The following is a 25,293-nucleotide window of genomic DNA, read 5'->3' as shown; positions in this document are numbered from 1 at the left end:
GAAAGCTCAAAGGTCAAAACTGAAATGCGTCTTCTTTTCAAGGGGATACAGGGAACCAGGATAAGTCAGCGGTGAGTAGGAAGGGCCCTTCTGGTCCCCTGCAGCAGATACATATTCTGTGTTTCACTTCCTCCTGCGTCACACGGAAAAACCACACTTCCCAGGCTCCCTCGCAGTTCGCTGTGGTCATGTGCCTGAGTGCTGGCCAACAGGATGCGGGCAAGAGTAAAATGTGTCACTTTCAGACCCGGCTCCTAAAACTTCCTGCACAATCCTCAACATCCTATCTCTCGCCCTGGACTCTGACTGCAGAGCCATTAGATTGAAGGATCCTGAGTCAATGGACTATCACAAGCTATATAAGAACATGAGTAAGAAAGAAACCTTTATCATACCAAGCCACTGAGACTTGAGACTGTCACATAAGTTAGGTTATCTTAATATATTATAATCATGCTTCCTTGTTAGCATTTGCCTTTTCAAGTATCATGCTATTGCCTGAGTTATCTCTCATCTCATTCTCTAGCAGAGTGATTTCAGAGCCCTGCAAGAGCAGTGACAAAAAAACTGATTTGTTTTCAGGTCAGTAGAACACAGGTTATCCATGGGGCAAAAAATGATTGGCACCATTCTCTGAGATGTTAGAGGGAACAAACCACCCTTCTGTTTCCTATAAGTTAACTCAAAAAAAAATTTTTTTTTATTTTTAGCTTTTTATTTTGAGGAATTTCAAATCATCACATAAGAAGTAACAACAGGGGCACCTGGGTGGCTCAGTTGGTTAAGCAACTGCCTTCGGCTCAGGTCATGATCCCGGAGTCCTGGGATCGAGTCCCACATCGGGCTCCCTGCTCAGCGGGGAGCCTGCTTCTCCCTCTGACCCTCTCCCCTCTCATGCTGTTTCTGTCTCTCTCTCTTTCTCTCAAATAAATAAATAAATAAAATCTTTAAAAAAAAAAAAGTAACAACAGAATAATGAATCTTCATGTATCCATCACTTAACTCCAAGTATATGGATATACAGATATAGATCTATATACCCACATATACGTATACACACACACACACAGATAATAGAAAAGTATGTACGTATGCATATTTGAAGTCTACTACCTGTTCATCTAATCATTGAGCTGTTGAGCTGGGCACCACAGGCAAGATTCAAAGGGGAATAATGCTCTTTGAGTATGTAGTAGAAAGAACAGAGTATGAACCTCAAACTCCATAAATCACATTGCTCTGAGGGCTACAGTGTGGATTAAAGTAATCTAGTAGCTCGGAGTTGGTAACATAGTTATATTCTAACCCCTCCCATTTTTCTGAAGGAGTTTTCCTTTAAGGGACAGGTTTACTGCTTCCTTCCTAGTAAAAATGTAGCTACCCCTGGGAGGGCCAGCGCACTGAGTCTTTTCTCAGCCATTCACCATTTATATGTATGAATTTTATCTTTCCTGAAGTTCTTTCCCCAAAGCAAGACTTGAAAAGGTGGAGAGAAAAATAAGGAGCAAAGCGAGGGGCCTTGAGGCAACACGGAAATTCTGAGGGAAGAAGAGAAAACAGTAGAGTCGCCACAAATGCAATGCAAGACAAATTTCCATGTTTGTTTAAGGTGGGGACCCCCATTTTTCCTTCATTGAAACTGATCCCTCACTCCCAAGTCTATTCTCTTGGTTAACAAAGCACCATTTGATCTTTTCACTCTAGAAACTGTGACTGGGAATGGGAGAAAAGAATAGTAGAAGAGAGAGAGTTTAGAAGTAGCCGCATTTCTCCTCAAAAGATGGGGATTATCAGGCCCAATATCCATGCCCCAACTTAAAAATTAAAGTGCTTTCAAATAACACAGTAAAGAAATTATTCCGGGGCGCCTGGGTGGCTCAGTTGGTTAAGCGACTGCCTTCGGCTCAGGTCATGATCCTGGAGTCCCGGGATCGAGTCCCACATCGGGCTCCCTGCTCAGCAGGGAGTCTGCTTCTCCCTCTGACCCTCTTCCCTCTCATGCTCTCTGTCTCTCATTCTCTCTCTCGCAAATAAATAAAATCTTAAAAAAAAAAAGAAATTATTCTGGAGAGAGAAGCCTGAGACCCTGCCTTACAAGTTTTGAGAGCAAGACCAATCAGATGCCCCTTCTGGAACCCTATGCACACCTGAATCCACTGTGGTTGGCTCTAGGCTGTGCTCTCCGGTCACACAAGCAAATGGGAGTGGAGGCTCAATCCCCAGGGGAGGTGAGTGCTGCCAGAGCAGGAAGCTCAACTAACAAAAGATGAGTCTCTCCTTCCACTGCCTTCCCCACCCTGGAGAGGCCCTTGGCCCTACCGTGTTCCAGCCACCACCACCAGGAATGGACGCCATTTTGGTGACAACTGATTTAATTTGTACTCCTCTAACCATCTCAAACATTTAGCTCTGTTCTGCATTAATTCAGTCTGAGCAGAAAACAATTCCAAAGTAAATCCTAGCAGTGGGGGGAACGTCTTGAAAGGGCTGACAGGCTCAGCATAATGAACACCCATCCAGAGTTCTGTTTAACAGTACTCCACTCTCTTTACAGATTATAAAAAGGAAATATTTAACTAATGGAAGGCTACTCACACACCGGATAATGTATGCAGCCTCTGTCCAAATCTTAATCATTCAACATAACTGATCCAATAGCTTTGGTCTCTAGGCTCTCCCAGATTTAGAATTTTTTTTTCTTTTAAAGTTCACTGCAGAAAATGCTTTCATGCTTGTCTCCACTTATGTTTCCCTGGCTGATCACTTGGCCTCAGAAAACTTTGTGTTTCATGTGGTAGAGGCCGAGAGATACATTCTGATGAAGTATTAAACTATCAACCTGAAGAGACGATGAGATGGTTTTGGGGAAACCACAGTTTCATTTCACAAGCATGAGAGCACAGGGCTTGCTACCTCAGTGATGGGGCCTCCTAAGGTTCTGTTTTTGTATTAACTGGATTTGCATTTGTATCAGCTAAGTGTGGGATTCTTTCTAACTTTCAAAACATTATCCCTATTTGACAGTAAAGGTCCTTTGCATTGGCCCAAGGTAAATTCCCAGCCTCCCTTCCCTCTCCCGCCTAGTGTTGGACCATCTAACTACTTGGGAATAGTTTCTTTCCCCGGGGCTCTTTTCACACCACTGTGTCAGCCCATATTGTGGTCCTTCCCTTGAATGGCCTCCTTCCCTTTCTCTGCAAGAATTGCTGTCTTCTTTCAAGATGCAATCACCTCCTTCAAGAAGCCTGACCAGACTCTACACATAGTTGGAAGCTTCTTCCCGTGTTCACGTGAAAACAATTTGCATAGACCTCTTACAAAGCCCTTGTTCCTAATTATTTACACATCACCTCTAGAAGACTGTAAGCTCCTCAAGGAAATGTCTCATTTATTTCTGTAATGCCCAGCTTCCAGGACAGGGCATGGCACATGGCTTGTACTAAGTGACCAAATAAATGAATGAACATGTTTCGATTGGGTGGATACATCAGTGCATACACAGACAAACTATATACCTTGGCCTTTCCAGGACCAGCCTGGTAAACACTGATAGCCCAGCGACATAGAACCCTTTCCAAAAGTCTCAAAAGTGTCCCTACTTAAATAATAAATTAATTATACCATCACCCCAAGTTTGGAGTATGGTATAATGACTCATGCCTATTGCTCCTGCCCGCCCAGAGCCAGTCATCTTATTTTCCAATTTCTCAACAACGTTACAAATTAACTGTATTTTTTTTTAATGCTTCAAAATTCTCCCTCAAGAGGATTAGTCATTCTCCCTCCTCAAGTCCAGTATCTATGGCCCAAGAAAATAAAATGAAATACTGTGCAGTGAAGAACACACAGGTCTCATTCCATTTCCTCACCAAATTCCTATCCACACCAACGTCCTCTATGAGTGATGACACCTATTAAGCCAGCCCATCTCCCCCCTGGATGAGGCTGCCCCCCGTTTGAGCATATGGGAAACCCAGCCTCCCCACCCAGACCCTGTACTTGCCAGCCACACACCCACTGCCTAGGGTTGTAACATTCATTGTCTTACTGATAGTCTAGAAGCTCCAACTCAGTAATTACGGTAAAAACTAATAAATCTGCAGGGAAAGAAAAATAAACATCTCTTTTCCACATCATTCTCCCCAGAGCTTGAAGAAAACACTTCTGAAAGATCAAAGAGAATCAGAATACCTTTTTTTGGAAAAATAAATGTGTTTGGTCTTTCACTCCACACACTCAGATTCTGTCTGGACTCAAAGATGTCAACACGACCAAAGGCAATCAAGAAATATTCCAAAGGTCACAAAAGACGTCTCTAATAAATTGCCAAACTAATTTTACACTGGTGCGGTCTGAATAAACAAGAAAAACACACTCTAAAATCTATATGTGAACAAACCTCAAAAGGTTTGAAACACATTCCCCTAATCAGCTTGTTCATGCAAAGATTTACATGATTCTTTCTGATTTTAAAAACATTATTTCGGGGCATGAAATTAGAGAAAAACCACAAAACAAATACAAACTAAAAGGAACATTAACCGTCATGTAATGATTTTGCTGAATGAAGATAAAGCCTCCAAATACTTAACCTCTTAGGATTCCTCTCATTATCTATTGTTTTTCATTAATCCTGGAATTGCAGGGCAAAGAAACAGAAACCACGATCTGCTTTGAAACATTTGCCCAAATCTGCTACGAATTTATTTTCAGGACAAAGTTCACGAAAGGCCAGCTCTCCAGGTAAAATGGATTAAATGCCTTCTAAAGGGAAATAAAATTAAACCACTACCAAATGGAAGGCTTCGAAACTCTGTTTTGGGATGTGAAATTCGATTTGACAGATGCCTTATAGACTGTGGTCGATGCCCCATCTGATGAGAATTTCTGCAGTTTTGCGTTTACCTGGACTAAAGGGTTTGTAATTTATGGTGACATATATATGTCTACAGCACACTGAACATGTATATACACAGATAAATATGCCAGTTATCTCTTTCTTATGTAAAATCATTGGGGAAAAAAATCTTGCGATTTAGTTGTATTTTTTTTTTTTTTTAAATCATTGAGCTTACATTAACTATTTGACAGACTGATGCCTCATGGGATCAGACTTGGAAGCTACACTCTCTCTGATCTTTACCAGATGTTTCGCTGGTGGTGTTTCAGCCTCAAGGGACAAAGAGGATATTAATGTTAATTTTATTTATTTAATCACATCAGGCAGATTTGATAAAAGGGAAAATTCAATATTTTCGTAATTTACCAACTCTTCAGAAATATCCCTGGTAGCAAAAATGTTTTGAAGATCATTTTATATTAAAAGCAGAAAGGCTGCATTGTATTCGGAAGACAGAACACTCTCGGTTACCTTTAAAAATGGGAACAACGTGACAGATTTGTCAGTTCCACTTTTAACTCAGGGAGGTGAGGAGGTGGCGATGAAATACACTGCTCAGCACGGCCTCATCCCAACCTTTAACTGACTGTTAATCGTAGAGAAAGAGTACTCAGAATATGAAATGGACACTCAGTTGAAAGCCTTCTGCCACTACCACAGTCACTCTATTATCTTCTTATTTCTTGTCTCTGAATTTTATTCCAAGGGAACATGAAATTACCCTAATCATGGTCAGGACACTGGAGATAATGAAGATGTACTCACCACAAAACCCTGCCTCCCCACACCTTAACTGAAATGACAGAGTAGCCTTTCACTTACTTAAGAGTTCAATGTCAGAACACGGAAGCTTTTAGAAAGCGCTGGTTCTCACCCTCGGCTTCACACTAGAATCGCCAGGAAGCCGCCCCCAGACCAGTTACATCACAGACTCGGGGTGGGTCGCAGGTATGTGTCCTTTACAAAGCTTTTCAGGCAATTCCAATGTCAGCCAAGGTTGAGAACTGCTGCCTTGCACGCGCTGAGTAGGCAACAGCCCAACAACTTACTAGTTTAAGAAAAATCACTTAATTTCTCTAGGCTTTGTTCTCGCTCTCTCTCTCAAAAAAAAAAAAAAAAGGTATGTATTAGAGGGAGGTAGAGTGTTATACTCATTGATTTTCTTTTATTTTTAGATAGGAATCTATACTTACAGTTATAAATAAAATATGTCAAACAGGCAGCACAGCACAGAAAACATTTTAAGATACCTATGACACCTCCTACCGCCACCAAGCTAAAAAGAAATTAATATTTTGCCATATTTATTTCAATGCTCTCACGCCCGGAAAAAAGGCAAAATACCCATCCCATTTCTTCTTACTTCCTTCCTCTCCAGGAGAACCTACTATTCAAAGGTTATTGATTATCCTGCCCACAGTAATTATGTATCTGCCACAACTACATAGTACTGCTTAGTGTGTGTCTAAATGCATATAAACTGTATTACACTGTATATATCCTTCTTGCATTTAATTTTTTCATTCAACATTGTTTTTTGAGATGTAGCCACATTGATATCTATATATCTATTCATCCATCTATCCATCTAGAGATATAGAGATTTATACCTAGTTCATTAATTTTAAACTCCTTTATATTACTTCAATAAGAATAAACCACAGTTTATCAATTTACCTCATCTATGGACAGTTAGATTATTTACTTTTTTTTTTTTAGAAACAGAGGTACAATAAACATCTTTTTGCATGTGGCCCTGCTACTGTATACAAGAGTTTCCCTAGCGTAGACACGTAGACATGATTTTGTTGGATATGCTCATTTTCATCTTTACTAGATGTTCCCAAATTTTTTTCCAAAGTGGTTACACCAATTTACTCTCACCAGCCATGTTAAACCATTCCTCATTCTCTATATCCTCACCAATACTCGACATTATGAGAATTTATTAATTGTTGCCAATTTGAAGGTTGGGAAGTGGTAACCAACAGTTATACTTAGATAATATTTTCCTAAGTTCTCTTCTGGCCATATAGTTGTGGTTACCCCATCAATGCCAAGTCTTATCAAAATAACAAAATAAAGGATGTGATTTAAAAAAAACTTCTTCAAAAGTTTACAATGAATTTACTTTTCCTCAAGAAATGTCTTACATGGCTAACGCTGGCCCATGAACCCATAAATCAGGCCGTAAAAGAGGAATGGGGACATGGCCCCAGTTCTGTATTTATTTTCTTGTATTCCATAATCCAATGTTACTTAAAAAGCAGACTGCCCAATCTTCTAGCCAAAGCAAATACTCTGGATTTTGCCAGGCAAAATGCCTGTGGAGAAATGAGTCAATTCATACAAAATTCAAAGCTGTCTTTGGCCAGTAACATTTTCGTGAAAATCTGTGGGTGGGTAAAAGTCTTGCAAAATTCCTATTTGCTATTGGATAAAATTCATCCAGGAAAAATAAGCAAAATATAAGTGGCGACCCGCATTCCCCCTAATTCCCTTATTAACACTCCCGAGTTAGCGTCCCAACGAAACTGCTTTTCTATTGTGCGTGTTTCTGATGCTGGCCACGGAACCCTCTCCCTCTGCTCACTCTGCTCCCATCAGATAGGCTTTCTCATGAGAAGTACTGGCAGACACAGTGGGCCTGATCTCATTCAGAACACACCTTCTGGGAATGCTACCCGGGCGTTACACACTCTTCAACTTGATGGCAAAAGAGACCTATGATAAAAACGTTCTCTGTGTGCACTCTATTGGAACCATTACTATGGATACTGCTGAGGATGGTTAGTGTACAGCAATAATTTGGGGTTATACTTTATGCTGTCCTTTTAGGACGGTGAAACAGGAGTCTGAGAAACAAAATCCGAGGCTCCATGACTTGTACTGACTTGGGTATTTGAGCCCTTATCATGTCAGACAAACGTTACAGAATTCAGCATAGTTACACCCAAAAGTTTTGGTTAATTCTGAGATTCATCAGTGTTAGGGCTGGGTCTAAGCTCAGGAAGGTCTAAATAGAATGATTCGGCGTCTCGAAATTGGTTTAGTTAGTAGACAGCAGTGAGTGGACTCGGGTATTTTTAACGGAATACTGCCGTACCCCGGTTTCTGATTTAACTGAGGTCCGTCTATCTGCCTGCCGAGGCCTTTACTTCTCCAGGCCCTTGCCACTGGCTGGGAATAGCTCTGTCATCAGGGCCAGGCCTGGAAAGGGAGCAGCTGGTTTGGCTCCGCAGAAGAGTAAGAATGAGATGTGCAGAAGGGTGGAGCTGTTTGGGTGGGAAAGAGAAAAGAAACCGCTCTCTTCTTCCAGTAAGTTAACCACATAATGAACAAGCAGCCCTCCCCCAGTTCTGACACCTCGAATCCTGAGAGATCCGAATCGCGGCGGGTGAGGCTGGGTGAGGCTGAGGAGGCAGAGGCGCAGATTGTGAGAAGGCGCTCTCCCTGCAGGAGACGGGATGGGGCGCTGTGGGAGCACACCGGCGGGAGCACACCACCCTTTTACTGGAAGTAGGCCGTCGCTGAGCAGCCCTTTCCCACGTCCTTCTTCCACCAGGACTTCCAGAAGCACACTGTGCTGCCTGTAGCCATGGGCACCAAACACAATTGGGTCATCACATGTTTCTTGGGTCAATAAGCTAAGTGAGTGAGAATGGTGGCTAACTCTAACGACGGCTCACAGAAAATTAATAGCAGTGAAATATACGTGAAACAAAAGTGGACTGGGTCCTATAATTTAAACTGCCCCGAGCCTCTGCAGCGTGCGACACAGCCACAGAAACCCGAAGATCACTTCATACCTCCAGAAGATGAACGCAGTCATTTTACTTGGCAAAGATCTTGAGCTTTGAATCAACTACCATCAGATTTCAAAGCAGCGGGAGATGAAATACTTCAGTTCGAACAATTCTTTGTGTTTGGATTCCAAGAGTGTAAAGACTGGTTTTGCAAAAAGCAGAAAACGTGTCTTTTCAGATGTGCACCCACGTCAAGTACAATGTCTTCTCTCCGCGGACTACAACTTGGGAGGAATGCTAAACTTCCACGGCAAAATCATGTGCCGTCACTTAGCTCTAACCCTACAAATCAAGCAGATGCCATGTGGCAACAGAACACTTTTAGAAGACATAATGCTCCCACCAGGTAGGTTTTATATGAAAATGGGTATCTTCCTGCAAAAAACATACAGTCCCATGACTAGAACTGCAGCATTAGTCAGCTCCTAAGAAACCCTGTTTTTTATCAATATATTTGCACTATAATATGTACCATTTAATGCTTTGTGGGTCTAGATTTGATATGCCGTTATATCCAGCAATCTGAATTTTACAGGTTCCATCGAGAAGTGGGAAGGAGGCAATCTAGGAAAGAAAGAAACCACCTCCCATACCCATCCGGAATAATACAATGAAAAGCCAAGCAGAGGCCTGCAAATATTCACCTCTCAGCTTATTCTTTCACTGAAATAGTACTATTTTTAATAGTCATCCTGCACTTTAGCAAAAGTCAACTTTACAAAGTTATATGCCATTGCAAAGTCTGGGAAGAGTGGGAAAATGGGGAAATCCTATTGCACAAAAATTAATTTTGCAATGCAAAAAATATGTTTTGGATAATTCAGGCCTTTATGTTTATTTCAGTAAAGCCAAATCCAGCAAACTATTTTCAGCCAGGATTAGTCAGAACTAAGAGGTTGGACTGTTTTCCCTCAGAGACTGAACGTCTTTCCTGCCTGCAATAGGCCAGTGTGTTCCAAACAGACTAAATGGAATTGCCTTCAATTGCTTGTCTCTTTTTGGCATTTTTAATGCAGAACCCTACTGACAGAGGAAGGTTTTGCCACCTGAAATGTAATTATTCTCTTCAGTCATATAACATGGCATCCTCACAATGTATCAGCTTCTGGTTTTCCTTACGAAAAAATCACAACATGGGGCACAAGGTATTGGCAAGAAATGCAATTTCATTCCACCAGAAATTCTGAAAACTCTTTCAGAAATACCTACTGGATAGTGAAAAAGTGTTTCCAATACCTGCATTACAGCTACCAACCTATTTGGTCTGCTTTTACATAAATCAGACAACTTGGCCAATCTACAATCAAACATAAACAGAGCCCAGATTCTTTATCATCAAGACATATAGAGTAAGAAAGGACTCTGGCCAGGGGACCACCGTCTGAATAAGTCCCTTTTCAAAATGATTTATATGTTTCACACATTCAGTGATCTGTGGCATATTCAATATCCAGGGACTACCTACAATTCTCAGATTTTAACTCTGAAAGAAATATTCCTGTCCATCTAAAGTAATATAAAACACATGCTCTTCTTCTTCCCAGAGTTAAGCGAGCTATCGGAGATTGTGCAAAGCTGCCCTGTGATCCCAAGGGTGATGTCCTGCTTGTAAACCCTGAGGGTTTCTGTTAGGTGTGAAATGATTGCAAAATCATTTAAGAGTCCTATTATTCAAAAATAGCAAATTTTGCCAAGAATCACAGACAAGTTCCAGGATCGATGTTGTGAAAAGGGGAAGCAGGGGAGAAAGAGACACCAGGGCCACTTCCTTCAACACCCAAGGCATAGTCCCCTCTTGGTTCATTCTCCTTATACTTTTCCACAAAATTTTCTCTCCTTAAGATTCCGTGAGATCCTGTGAGATCCTGCTCCTGTGGCATCCCCTGGGTGTTTTTCTGCTGGCTATAAATCATTAACTAGGCTCACAACCCCAGAGTGTGCGGTGTACAGGCGTGTGGGTGTATGCAGCAACATTTTTACTGGCCAAGTTGCTAAGTGTGCGTTCCTTTCCAAATATCAGAAGAGCCCCTCCTCCAACCCCAATACTCGCCCAGTTATTGGAGGGAAGGAAAAATCCCTGAATATTTGCTTTGGAAAAAAGCTAGCTCTTGCTGGGAGTACAGCGTGTGTTTCCCTGCCCTGCGCATTTCAGCAACTTCAAGTTGGTACCTGGCAGGCATGGATTTCCCAAGATTCTGGACAGTGTGGCAGATCAACCTCCCCTGACGGTATGGATCACGTACATTTGCAGAAGAGAATCTAGAAGTGGAGCGGGACCCCCGCTGCCAATAATTAAAGAAATCTTTCCTGTCCTCAGGCTAAAGAGAAATCAAATTTCATGAATACCTAGACCCCCATGGGTCCGAATCCCATAAAAGAAGAAAATGTCCCTGATCTGTGGCCAAGTGTGGAAGATGCCACGCACCTCTGACGAAAGCCTGGGAACCTCAGCGGGAGACTCACCGTGCACTTGTTAGGCTTCTCCCCGGAGTGGACTCGCATGTGGATGAGCAGTTTATACCGCGCGTTGAACGGCTTGTACCTCCGAGGACAGCCGGCCCAGAAGCAAGTGAAGTCTTCCCCTTTGCGCTGGTCTATGTGAACCTTCTCGATGTGCCGCACAAGTTCCTCCTGCTGGTCATACAGGGCGCTGCAGTCGATCCAGCGACAGCAGTGTTTGCCCCCAACGTCCTCCATCTCCCCGTCCTCCTCCAGGGCCTCCTGGGGAAGGGCCAGCGGCTGGGCACGGGCCACTAGCTCCTGGTGGTGCAGATGGGGGTGGGAGTGGTAGGGGGGCGGGGGGCCCTGGGGGGCTGGCGGCAGAGGGGGCAGAGGGGGCGCAGGGGGCAGGTCCAGGGCACCGCCCGGGAAATCATCGAGGCGCTCCGTCTTCAGCAGGCCGCCCGGCTGGCCGTCGTGGCTGGGCAGGCCATGCTGCACCACCATGTTGTGGACCAGCCCTGGCTGGAGGCCTCCGTGCTCCAGCTGCTGCATGCGCTCACACTCCAGCACGCCGCCCTCGCCGTAGGCTGGGAGCACCAGGCCACTGCTGGCCACCCGCACGCCCTTCTGGCTGCCCGGCACCGAGCACGGCTGGGGAATGCAGCTGCCACGCACCCCCAGGAAATGCCCGTAGACCTCGGGCTGCGGGGACATGGTGGCCGGGGAAGCCCTTGACCCGTTGATGTAGGCGACCAGTGAGGTGGGCGAGGTGCGGATGATGGTATTGAAGTCTATCCCGATGCCATCAGACAGCGGGGACAAGGACAGCGCTCTCTTCTTGGCGCGGGCTGAGTGGGACCTGGCCGATGAGTGCCGGGGACTGGGGTAAGGAGAGTGGCTGTTTTCCATGCTGAAAAGGTAGGACGGCAGTGAGTTAGAGACGCTATTGCTGGACACGGCGGTCCCGGGAGGAAGGCTAAGGAGGTCCCCTAGATCAGTGCCGTTCTGGGAGCTGTGGCTGGAGGAGAGTGACGGGAGAGCCCTGTAGCCATGAGACCACTCTTGTTTCACGCTCAAGGCTGACTGACTCTCTGTGAGACTCAAAGTCGTGGACGCCAAAGACTCGCGAGAAATAAGGGACCTGGAACGGCAGCCAGAAGGAGGAAAAAAAAAAAAAGAAAGAAAGAAAAAAAAGACAAACATTTTAGCAGGATATGGATTGCTTAAGAGCTAAAAGAACACTGCATTGACAATCCCTTAAGTATTTCCCCTAATTACATTCTCGGCTAAACACACATTCTTTGGCTAAGATAAAACCCAAGGCTTTTAGTTCCAGGTAAATAACATTTTACCAAGAAGGACAATAGGGGCTAATGCTCAGTGGAATAATAAAACAAAAGATCTATTGTTATAAATAATCTTAATACTTTAATGATAATAAATAGTCCTTACTTTATTTTTAAATATCTTTTTTAATGTCGGGCGGAAAAAAAAATCAGAGACCAGGGAATAATTATTGATGCCCGTCATGGCAAAGCAGATAAGCAAGTATTTAGTAAGCATTTACTGTGTACAGCATACTACAAATAGGCACTGCAGGGAATACAAGTCTAATCAGAGCCTCAGCCTTTGAGCAAAATCTGTTCGGTTAAGTAAAACGCAAACCAATGCTTAATTTGAAAAAGAGTATATCCTCAAAGTCTAAGGGTCATCCGGGGACCCACTAATAAATTCACAACTTCATTTCACTGATGATAAGGAATTCTAAAGATTTCTTTAAAAGATAGTAACTCAGTCAGTACTCAGTCACAGCATCAAATCACCCCAGGAAATGAAAAAATACATACAAAATACAGCTACGATATAGGAGGGAATGACAGCCTGAGATCAATTCATATGTGGCATAATGCATTTGGGCCTGGCAGGGTTGAATTACACTTGCTACTCTGGGGTTTTCCACGAGTTCCTGTCCTGAATCAGAGCAGCATTAGATCAAGAAGAGATCTTTCCCTTTCTTTCCCAAGAAGAGATCTTTCGTTCACTTTTGCAGCGATTCATCTCCCGTTCTTCGTGCCCTTGACAAAGCATGTGTCATGTGTCACAAGATTTACCTGCATATCAAAAGGGCTTGTGACGTAGTCTGGCCACTTCAAAATTTCTCTTGCTTTACTATGACATCACTGTCTTAAAAATCACTGAAAGGAAAAGCTACAGCTCTCGGATGTAAACCTGTCACAAAGAGGCTAGCTATCACTCACTACATTTCCCGACTCAGACGTGGTGTGGATCAGAAAAACCCAGTTTACTCGTATGTACCTGCACTGGCTTTTCTACAGAGATCTTTTCTTCTGACCAAAAAAAAAAAAAAAAATTAACCAAAACAAAATATTAAACAGAATGTCTATCTTGCCAGGAATGAACCCATTTACTCCTTCCAGCTGTTATTCAGCAGCCTGTTGCAAAGGAACGGAGGGAAAAGAGAAGCATTCTCGTCCCATCTGTTCCTCCTACTCCTTCTCACAAGATGGAAGCCAGGAATACTGTTTCCTACAAGCATGAGCTATCAGCAAGAAAACATCTCGACTCTCAAGTGCACAGTATAAGGTGATGGATAACATCGTTATCGATGTGATGTTTCCACCGAGTGAAGTAATGCTTACCAATGACAAACACAGCAGGAGTTTACATCCAGTTGCCCCTGACACAGGTTTCTTTCGCCGTCCCCATTCCTATACTAGGGCTGAAGTCCTTTTGCAAGCCCCAAAGTGGTTTCTGAACCATCTGTTTTTTAATTCCCTGTGGACACTTTCAATTATTTTCCCAGCACACCCGCGGCAGGCAGCGCTCCCTGCAGAGCTCAGCTGAAGGCTCCTGGTGACTGGATGTCAAGGGCCTTTTGGTCCCTTCCCCAGGGAGATTCAGGAATTGCTTTCTGACCCAAGCCAAATCAGTAGTCGTGTCATATACGAGGCAAAGACAACTGACTTTGCTTTATACCCTGAGGTTGAGAAGGTTTATAGAACATTCTCAAATGGTACATTTGCCTGATCACTGTCATACGGGAGCATTTCGGGTTTTTAAGTGGTGAATATCAGGCAAAAAGTATTCGACCCACCTGCATATACTTTGCATGTGAAATTATATTATTTAGTTTGAGGGCAGCCTACAGTGTGACACGTTCATCTGTTCTATTGTCAAGAGTTATTTCTTATTTTTCCCCAATTACACCTAACTATGGCTTGATTTAAACCTCATCCTAACCCCATGCAGACACGTTCCCCTAATTCCTCAGACATCTCTTTTCTAAGACAGTTACCATATACTTTCAGAAACCAAATTCTATCTTCTCTTCACAATGGTAGTAACAGGACCAGAGAACTCTCTCTTCTATCTCAAACACCTAATACAAACACAACTTCCAACAAATGGCCTCTGCCTAGCCGCCAATCTCCCTTGTGTGCAATTACCCAGATCTTTCCATCTTTCGAAGTTCTAATCCATGAAACCTCCCCCAAATACACCAGCTCTCAGAAGAGTCCTCTTTCCAAAGCAGGTGTGTACTGTCTATCCTGTGCCTTCAATGTGGCCCACTGCTGGCATCTGTGGGTGTGACCTTCCTCAGGGAAATTCAAAGCCCTTCAACGAAGGGATCATTTTTAGCTCCCTGGTACCCACCAGAGTACGAGATATATAGTAAGTTTTCAAAAAATTGTTGATTAAGTAAAGGTGAATAACCAATAGAATGATAAACAGCCAACATTTATAGCTTACAAAGCATTTTCTGTACCCATGATCACATCTGATACAGCCTTTGAGGTGAGTAAACTGGATTTCTACAGGATACCCTCTATCTTACAGAGAACAGAACTGAGGTTCTGTGAGCTCTTCCCACTGCCACCACCAAACACACATACACTGGCTTTTCTACAGAGATACAGATGAAGCAGCCCTGGATAGGCAGTCACCTCGCTAGATCCCACAGATCCTCTGCTCTTCTCCCCATTATCATACCCCAAATGTTGTCTGTAAAGTTCTGCCTGATCAACAGGCCTGCTGTAACAGGCTTGAAGTCACACAAGCTGTGCTTAGAACCCACATTTTCTGTTCTCCTTCTGCCACAATGTGCTCAATGACTGAAAAATTCCCAAGGACTCTCTCCGATAGCCCCTGAGGCTGCGCACTCCAGGCCTCTGGGAAAGAGACGGACAAACAGACAAGACCGTCTCCATTTCCATATATTCATCTGCTCCCAAAGACATTATTTCTAGTGAGTGGTTAATTTGGAGCTATAAGAAAGGAAAGAGATACAGCTCAAACAAAATACAACCAGTATGAAAACTCCGACACCGTCAGTGAAACAGGTTAAGGGGACTGGTGAGGCAAGAGCTAAGTGACTTTCGCGGTGCCATAAGGGGCAGGATGACCAAGCTGGATTGCTTGGTTCAATACCAAGTTCAAAAGAAATACTAACTTACAGATCACATGGAATTCCTCAAACTGAGCCTCAAGAGAATATATATTATCTATGTCACAGAAAAAACTAGTCTTAGTCTATCTGTAAGTTCTCGTCTCTGTGCGTGGGCAAATCCCCGAGAGGCAGCACTGCATCTGAAGACAGTATGGCTTTGTAAACCGTTAGAACTTAACAGAGTCCACAGTCCATTCTCAGCCACCTTGGCCTCCTCTGAGCTTTGTGGACATACTCCAACCCAAAAGGAAACCCTAAGAAATTCCACCACCAGAAATCACCTCCAAGAATGTGTGGTTTAGGAGAGAAAAACGTGGAGCCTTTTGAGATCCAGAATGACATTATTAGATTGATGGCTGCACTTTGTAAATGACAAGCTAAGTGACACTAGGCAAAGCATTTAGACTTTGCGTGTCTTGGGCCCATCATCTATAAAACTGAGGTAACACCTACAGATGGTTTATGAATATTCAATCATAAAATGCACAATCACAATGTATATGAAAGCACCAGGAAAGCCAAACATATACAAAGCCCACCAGTAGTGTCCAATCTCTTCTGTTGCCCAACTTTTGCTGTATGGGTACATGAAGCTACTGTATGAGGTTATCGTATCAGTGTACTTGTCATTTTAAGGTAAATACATATGGTGGCCTCTGTATTACAGAGTTCTGGCAATGCCTAGATCAAGAATGGTTTCTGGATCTTCAAGCAGGTAAGGTGTGGTCTGCATTTATTATTAAGTGGGGCTCGTCAGAAATGGTTGGGAAGTTAATAAAGGCAAATATACAGCATTAGGGCATGTTGTGTGTCACTGCATTAAACCGAACCCAACGAAGCTACAGAAGAGTGCTTTTCCCAAAATGAGCACTCCAGAAGACAAACAGTCAAAGGAAGTCAAAAGAAGAAATGCAAACAGTAAATCTATGGAGACTACTCAATATTATTAATAATTAGGAAAATTCAAATTAAGATAAAATAACAATTGGCACATCAAATTGGCAAAAGGTATCAGAATAAAAATACCTAGTATTTAGTAAGAAAACAGGAACTGTCAGACTGCTGGCGAGTGTATCAATGGGCAGAACTTTGCTGCAGTGCAATTTTGGAATCTAGAGCAAAAGCCTCAAAACCGTACATCTCCTTTAACTCAGCAAATTTTACTTCTAAGAATTTATTCTCGTAACCAGAGATATGCAACAGCAGATTTACAGAATTGATCTGATAAAGCATTACTTATAATACTGAAACAAAGGGAACCAGCTGAATGAATGCCCAGTAATAAAAGACTGATAAAAATCACAGGTTGTTTTTTTTTTAATAAAATGGAATCTTAGGCAGGAAGAAGCCATTATACAATGCTGAAGAAGATTTTTACTACAAAGGAAGTGTTTCTATTAGTTTAAAAAAAAATGGTAATTATAAGACCATGTAGGTAATTATAGATCAATCTGGTGGAAAGGAAAACCTGTGCTTATCGTGAATGCATCTGCATGTAACGAGAAGGGAATGTATCAAAATTGCTCCCATGGTTGCCTGTGGGTGATAGGGTTCAGGACGACTATCATTCACTACCTCCTGCTTTTCCACACTTTCCGTATTTTCTACAATGAATAACAATTACATAGATAATCAGGAAAAAATAAACTTTACAGCTTTCTAGAGGACAGCCATCACTCACTGCAAACAGCGCATGCCCCCTCCCCACCCGCTTCCCTCTGGCATGTCTCCAATGGATAACACACAGAGATGATTCTCTCTCCATCTTCTCTTTATCTTTAGACAGCAAAATGCCCTCAGGTTGAACTCTTGCCTCCTATCCTTTGTTTCCTCTGAAGGAACACACAACCCAATTTAAGGATCACAATAAATGCAACCTTCCCAGATTGCTAAAAGTAATTTCCGTACTTCACCAAGCCACCCGACCTCCCAACTCCTGTTTCTTTGCTCATCCTGCCAAAGAATGATTTCCATAGAAGGACTCAGAATACATAGTCAAAAACACATGTCAATGCATATTTAAGATGCTGTCCTTTAAGGATATAAAATTATGCTAAGGAATCAAATATGCCAGAAAACACTGAGATAATGACCCTTCTCTGGCCGACCCATGAAAGGGACTGCATAAGGTACGAGGCTGGAGCAGCGCATGCCCTGTCTACCGTCACTTTCTCCATTAATTATGACTCTCTGCCTTCAAGGCATGGGGTGGACTTGCCACAGACAGGAAGCTGAAGGCTTTCCAATGACACCTACCCCCCGAGTACAGTTAATTTTACATGCAACACTCAGCAAGTCTGAGGAGTCCCTCAAGGCATAATCATCAAGGGCAAAATGACAGCAGCAGCTTCCCATCACAAAAATTCTCAGGTGAAAAACAAGTTTCCATCTCATGAAAAAACTGGCATAAAAAAAAAAGGATCCAGGAACTATGATTTCTGAGTCTCAGGTAGTGGCTGGGAGGACAGGGCAGAGATACGAGAGGGAAAAGGATACAGGAGGAAGAGGAGGAAGGATGGGAGAAGACACGGGACCCCACAACTGTGAGACAACTCAGTAGATTCCATCCTCCGAGAAGAGGAAGCAGAGGGCCCATATAGTCCAATTCCTTTGCAAACTCACAGCTACAGCAGAGCCAGGACTAAGAGGTTAAAAACTCTGGATGGTGTTTCTCCAAGAAGGCTACTTATTAGGAGACAAAATAATTCATTTCAAATATGGAAATGGACCTTACACATTGCACTGTATTTTGGTTTTATGTCCCCTATAATATCAACCTTGAGAGATATAAAAATGTATCTGAAGGGGTGATTTCCCTTTCCTATTCAATTCTCTCCCATACAGAATGACGCACAGCATTCACTGGACCCCCTTATTCTGGCACCTAATCAGACATTATGTTGAAATGCTATGTAATTCATGCATGAAAGTGTGTCTTCCCAGACACATCATAAAGTCTCGAAATTCATGACTTCTCTTTACTTTTCCTACCATCTCCCTAAACGTCAACTATTGTATTGTACAGACAGTAGGTACTTAATAGATATTCGGGTGGATGGATGGACAGACAAAACAGATGGTAAAGCAGCCTGGGGACACTGCAACACATACCCTGGAAAACAAGCAGGTAAGAGATGAACATGGCGCATCTCAATTCTCTAGCCAGGACAGGGCCAGCCTCACCAAACTGCCACGTTTACACACTGGGCTTTCGTCACGAAGACCCAAGAGTCTCAAAATGGACATTAACTACACTTACAGTACAAGACAGCAGGTAGGAAACCATTCTTCCCAATTAAGAGGATATTACGACACATACTTCGTTTTTATACACATTCTCCTACAAAGCTCAAATTGAAAGAGTTGCTGGAGTGAGTATGTGTGTGTGTACGTGTGTGGGGGGGTGTGTGTGTGCATGTGTTCAGAAAGGGAAGGGAAAACATACGTGGGGTATGATTATACCATAAGAAGGGAGAAAAAAAAAAGTAACATGAGACCTGGTATCTGAAGGAGGTATATTCAGGTTGGCAGCATTCATTGCCCTCTGTAAGCTAGGACTGATCTGGTTGCATGCTGTAGAGACCTGGCTTGCTGGAGGTGAATTGGGTCCCAGTCGCTGAACCATCATGGGACTGCTGGTGACCACTAGATTGTTGCAGCTGCCTTTTCCAATGGACTTGCACTGAGGCCCAAAGCCAAGAGCCCCTAAAAACAAATGAATCAGGTTAGCTTTCATGTCCCTTACATCAAAAATCAGTAAATACACACATCTGCCCACTTCTATCAGGACTCCTCTTGTAAGACAGTCCTTGGATCACCTTTCTGTTCATTTTTAGTATTAGTGATACCAAAAGCTTCCTGGTATTTCCAATGAAAAAGCCATTGCTACAATAAAAACCCTTCGATAATCACCATTCATACAAAATGAGCTTACATTTTGCTCCTTCTATGTAGAAGTACCCAGTTATTAAAAATCATACTTTATCATCTCCCTACCTAAAGGGTCAAGGTGGTAAGTAGATGGAATTACTTATATCTAGAAGTTTCTTCTAGAACAGCTAATATCTTGAATTGCCCAACAAGGAAAGTTGACACGGCCAAACAACACTTATTTAACTGGTTTACTTCCTTCCAATTCTGACCTCCCAAAAAGTCTCCTTAAAGGGATATAGTCTGGCTTTGTCTCTCCAATCTTGATTTCTCCTCTTCATCCCAGTACATTGTTATTGGACATAGACCCAAATTAAAAAAAAAAAAATCAGGATGAAAGAGCCATAAACAAAACACTCATTCTAAAAGCAGCATGGTAACCAAATTCAACAAAGATTTATCATTTCATTAGTAACAATCTTCAAATGTAGTAAAATGTGGTATATACCCAAAGGAAGAAGAAAAAAAAAAGAAACCCACAAAAATCTGTTTCATTATGGAGAAATGAAAAGCATAGAAGAGAAAGTCAAACACAGCCATGACTCACTTATAAAAAAATAATAAAAGCGGTTGAATCATTCTAGACATTCTTTTCATATGGATGTACTTTTTCAAACATTTTTTGCAAACTACCTGGTCAAGTCTCAGTGACTGTACATTGTGTTCCCATTTCAAACAAAAATAAATATGATGTCAGATTTTAACAAATTAGACTCTAAAATTTTCTCACCAAATTCCCTATTTCTCATTGATATAGTTGGGATCAAAGTAAGTGGAAAATCATCACAGTAACTTTCCTTAGCCCTAGGGGACATAATTTCCTATTTTGTTTTTTCAGAAATTAAATCAGTAATCAAAAAAATGACTTTGTCATCTTTTATAACATTCTCTTCCAAGAGCCCACAGAACTGAAGGATAAACAAGACCTTAGAGCAATCACCATGCTCTCATCAATGAAACCACATCTCAAAAATGCTGAGAGAGTTGCAGTGTTTTTAGCTGGAAGGAACCTGCTTTGTAGTCCAGCCCTCTGGGAAATCCCAGTGGTAATTCACTTGCCCAAGGCCACACAGGGATTTAATGACAGTGCAGAAATGGATTACACTATGGTGTATTTTTATGGCGCCTGTGTGTTTAAGTTTAGGTACTAGATGCTTAGTTTCTTCCTTGGATATTTGCCAAGATCATTAGCTCCAACAGAAATTTCTCTCCAATTTTTTTTTTCAGACACATAAACCAGAACCTTTCCCTTGCCCCCTCCCACCACCACCTCTGATGCATCTTCTTGTGCCTTGAAAGACCAATCTTAAGATAGTCTCTCTGATTTCATAACGTTTAGAAGACTGTACCTTCAGGACTCCATCTTGCCACCAAAAGAAGTGGGTACATTTTTACACAATGATCATAAATTTAGTATCTTTTAAATTCCAACAAGCCACATGCCATTTGCTTTTCAAACTCCCTTTTTTAACTCGGAAAGAGGCAATGTGATGGTTCGGAGCCTAGTCCAATATGTGACCCTTGAATTGCCTCCCCAGGTTCCATCACTACTAGCCACGCTATGAAAAGCAACATCAGATGTCAGGTATTCTGTTAAATTCAATATCATCTATTCATCTGTCATTTAATGCCTGATTCCTTCCCAGTAAAAAGGTACTAATAGTTTACCTTTAAAGCAAATACATATTAACAGCTAGAATAGCACAACCAAGAAATACCACTTGATGACAAAGCATACTGATGCTTTCTTCATCGAAGCTAAGGTGCCATGTATCGTAAGTCACAGTATTACTTTACGTGCCGGTAAGAACATGCACTGCCAATGAACCTAGCACGTGGTATCGAGATTTCAGAGATATTCTGATGCAGAAATAGGCACACCTTAGAATCAATAAATACAAATATGACTGCTGAAGCTTTTCACTTAACCCTTGTCTTGTTCATGCTCTCCTCTCTGCCTGGCACAGCCTTACCCTCACTTGTCTACCTACTGAGCACCTCTCCATCTTCATGCCCTCCACTCCAAGGTCACCTCCTCTCCAACGGCCCCTCCCCCACTGCCAACTGGGCAGATGTGGCCAGGTCTTCTTTTTGTGCCCCCCCATCTCTCATAACACACCTGCCTCAGCATCTTTACGGAACGGTCACGCTGACACGCCTGTCACGTCCTCCTCTTTTATACTTTATTGCTCTGGAAGACAAAGACCTTGCTTGAGGCAGCTCTGCTTCCTCGGCACCTAGCCTAGGGTCTATACTACGTACACACCAAAGTCTGTCAATGGAGTTAAGAATGAACGAATGTGGACACAGAGAACAGATTAGTGGTTCCAGGGAGAGGGGCCGTGAAGGGGACCTAGGGTTCCCAGTTATAACATAAGTAAGTCCTGGGTGTGTAACGGGCAGCACAGTGACTATAGTTAATAAAACCGTATTGCATATTGAAAGTTGTTCAGGGAGTAAATCTGAAAAGTCCGCATCACGAGAAAGAAAAGGAAAACAATGTGTGTAACTATGTGTGGAGACGGATGGTAAGCGGACTTACTGTGGTGATCATTTCCCAGTGCCTGTAAACAGTGAATCACTGGGTTGCACACCTGAAGCTAATAGAACGCTACATGTCACTTATACCTCAACGAACAAAAATTTTAATGAATGAATGAAAAGACAGTTGTACATGAATATTAAATGCTCACACATTATTTCCACTGAAACCCTCCTGGTTAGCTTTTTTAAAACAACAGTGCAGGTTTTCAAAAACAAACGCCAACTAAGTCAATCCCTTGACACCTCTCCTCAGTACTGCGAACCAGGTCAGAACTGAAGATGAAGCCCGTGGGGATCGTAATTATAAGCCTGTCTTCCTGGGCGAGAACTTTACACTGGTCAAGGCTGCCTTTGTAACTCTCTAGCCTGGATTCACACATTCCTCCCACTCTGTCATATAGCGACATGGACCCTCCCCTTGCCAGTACCCCCATAGCTTTGGCTACACCACCTCCTACTCCCCAATTCACTGGCCTCCTCTAACCACAGAGGAATGACAGCTTCTGAAAGGTATCATAAAAAGCACCCTGAAGCATGAGGGTGAACAGTAAATTGATGGGAAACAAGTAATGTTTGTGGCACAGCTGTAAGAATGTTCTGGAAAATGGCATCGTCTGTCTCACAAGCGGAAGCAAATAATAGCTTGACCACGACCTGGTGCTCAATGCAACCATCCCACTCAAATGTTGTTTTCATAGTGCCAAACGTGACCACCAGCAGACTGCTCGGAACCACGCTGTGCTCTGGGGTCTGGGCTCTAACGTTGTTTTCATAGTGCCAAACATTAACGACCACCAGACGGCTCGGAACCACGCTGTGCTCCGGGGTCTGGGCTCTGGGCTCTGGAGACAGCCTGACTTGGGGCCGCCCCCCTGCACCCACGCTGGTCCTGTGACTTGGGCAATTACTAAAGCATCCGTGTGCCTTCTCACCTGTTAAACGGGAATAAAAATAATACTACCTCTTAAGATTGTTGCACATCTCGTATTGATTACACAGGACTCTGCACACCTTCCAGCACATACCAGGTATTCAACAGATGTCAGATGTTATTGTCATGACTCTTACTATTACTGCTCACGCCCTCACTGCTTTTGTGTTCCACTCTCTTTCTTGAAGAAGAAAACAGTTCCTTATAATTCTATGCACAAAAGAGTAAATGATGCTATTTAATTCTCTACCCACTTCCAATATTCTCTCTGCTTTAAGGCTCGAGCCAACTTTTTTAAAACCAGGTGTCACCACAGAAAGAAGAAAAGTTTTCAACTGGCCAAGTTTGAATGTTCCTTGGCTTGTCATTCCCTGAAAACAAACCATACAGCTTTTCTGTCTACCAGATGTGCCAACTACTTGTGTGCTGGTTTTCATTTTGAAATACCACTTATTTTTAGAGACTGCATGATGTTTTTTTAAAAATTTGTTTACTGCTCAAATAAGGATCCGAGTAGATGGTCTTCTGAGTACTACGTACATTCTAGCCAAGATCGCTGAGTGCTGGTGGGGAGTGCAAATGTATTGCATTTCTGAGTTTCTGAACTGAGAGGTCGTCCTAGCAGGAGCATGTTTTTAATTAACATCTTCATTAGTTACAAGGGTTCTCTTGAAGTCAAATAGTTGATTGTGTCGCAATTACAATCCCTGCTGAGGCTACATCCCTCAGAAGGATTTGTGTTTACCCACTGGTTCATCTAAAACTGACAGATATGGAGGGGACAGAAATGGCATATATATGGGAGGGGGTTAGGGAGAACTAATCAAAGTTTCTTTGGTTGTTACTGTTGTTACTGTTCGTTCAACTGACACTTATCAAAGGCCAACCACAAGCCAGGGAGTCCCTGGAGACAGATGGACAGAGTCTCGGCCCCCATGGAGCCCTCATTCTGGCTACAAAGATGGACACCAAACCAACTGCTCATTACAGAAGAGGTGATCCCTGCTTCTAGGTTGGATCACAGGAGATGGCTTTCTTTGTAGGTCAAACATAATCGAATAAAAGCAATTTCTATATGGCTCAACCTAACACAAATGCAGGGTGTTATGGAGATAGAAATAATAATACACATCAGGATTTGAGTCCTGCTTCCCCAGCTCACTGGCTGTGTGATAATGGGCAAGGTCTTTAAAGTCTCTGTGCCTCAATGTCTTGTTTCCTAAAATGGGGACAGTAGTAGTACCTAACTCATAAGGTTGTTCAAGAGGATTGAAAGGGTAAATACATATTAATATATGCCTTACCACCATATACTACCAGTATAATATACACCACCATATACTATCAGTATAATACACACCACCATATGCTACCAATACACCATATACTACCAGTATAATATCTTACCACTTCTAAGGATCAGGATTTCCTTCCCAGCCTTTCACTTTGAAACATTTCAAAAGTATAGGGGGACCTGGGTGGCTCAGTCAGTTAAGTGTCTGCCTTCAGCTCACATCATGATCTCAGGGCCCTGGGCTTCCTGTTTAGCAGGGAGTCTGCTTCTCCCTCTGCCCCTCCCCCATGCTTGTGTTTTCTCTCTCTCTCTCTCTCTCTCTCTCAAATAAATAAAATCTTAAAAAAAAAAATTTCAAAACTATAGAAAAGTTGCAAGAAGAGTACAATAAACTCTATTTTGTCTATTAAAAACTATTTACCTCTTTATCTGTCCATATCCCTTCTATATAAGCTTACTGTTATTATTAATTTGTTGAACCATTTAAGAATAAGTCATAGATTTTTTTTTTAAGATTTTATTTATTTATTTGACAGAGAGAGAGACAGCGAGAGAGGGAACACAAGCAGGGGGAGTGGGAGAGGAAGAAGCAGGCTTCCCGCTGAGCAGGAAACCTGATGTGGGGCTCGATCCCGGGACTCCAGGGTCATGACCTGAGCCGAAGGCAGATGCTTAACTGACTGAGCCATCCAGGCGCCCCTAAGTCATAGATTTTTGTCCTTCACTCCTAAATACATAAAACCAGAGCAAAATCATCAAATTCAAGACATTTAGCAAGGACATTATAATGGCATGTAACATACCATTGTTATTCAAATATTCAAGTATTACCAATTATCCCAAGAACAGCCTGTAGAGCAACTGTTTTCCAATCCAGGATCGTGCATTTCAAGGAAAGGTTTTGAGACTCATGCTGAGGTAGGTTAGTAAGTCACCGCACATCAGAGCACTGAAGGCAAATGGAAAAGTAGAAAAACA

At 42.5% G+C, this 25,293-nt stretch overlaps 1 protein-coding gene across 1 annotated transcript in view; it reads right to left on the bottom strand.

Annotated features, from left to right (window-relative positions):
- Nucleotides 1-25,293, bottom strand: part of GLIS3 (GLIS family zinc finger 3) — a 425,196-nt gene that overhangs the window by 276,185 nt on the left and 123,718 nt on the right. Inside the window, exons 2-3 of the mRNA XM_021694421.1 lie at nt 19,114-19,321; nt 11,170-12,289 (exon numbers count right to left, since the gene is read on the bottom strand). Of these exons, the coding sequence (XP_021550096.1) occupies nt 11,170-12,289; nt 19,114-19,321 (1,328 nt within the window). The remainder of the gene's footprint in view (nt 1-11,169; nt 12,290-19,113; nt 19,322-25,293) is intronic.

Source organism: Neomonachus schauinslandi, chromosome 13 (assembly GCF_002201575.2).
Source record: "Neomonachus schauinslandi chromosome 13, ASM220157v2, whole genome shotgun sequence".
NCBI classification, from domain to species: Eukaryota; Metazoa; Chordata; class Mammalia; order Carnivora; family Phocidae; genus Neomonachus; species Neomonachus schauinslandi.
This window is presented reverse-complemented; position numbering and strand designations above follow the sequence as displayed.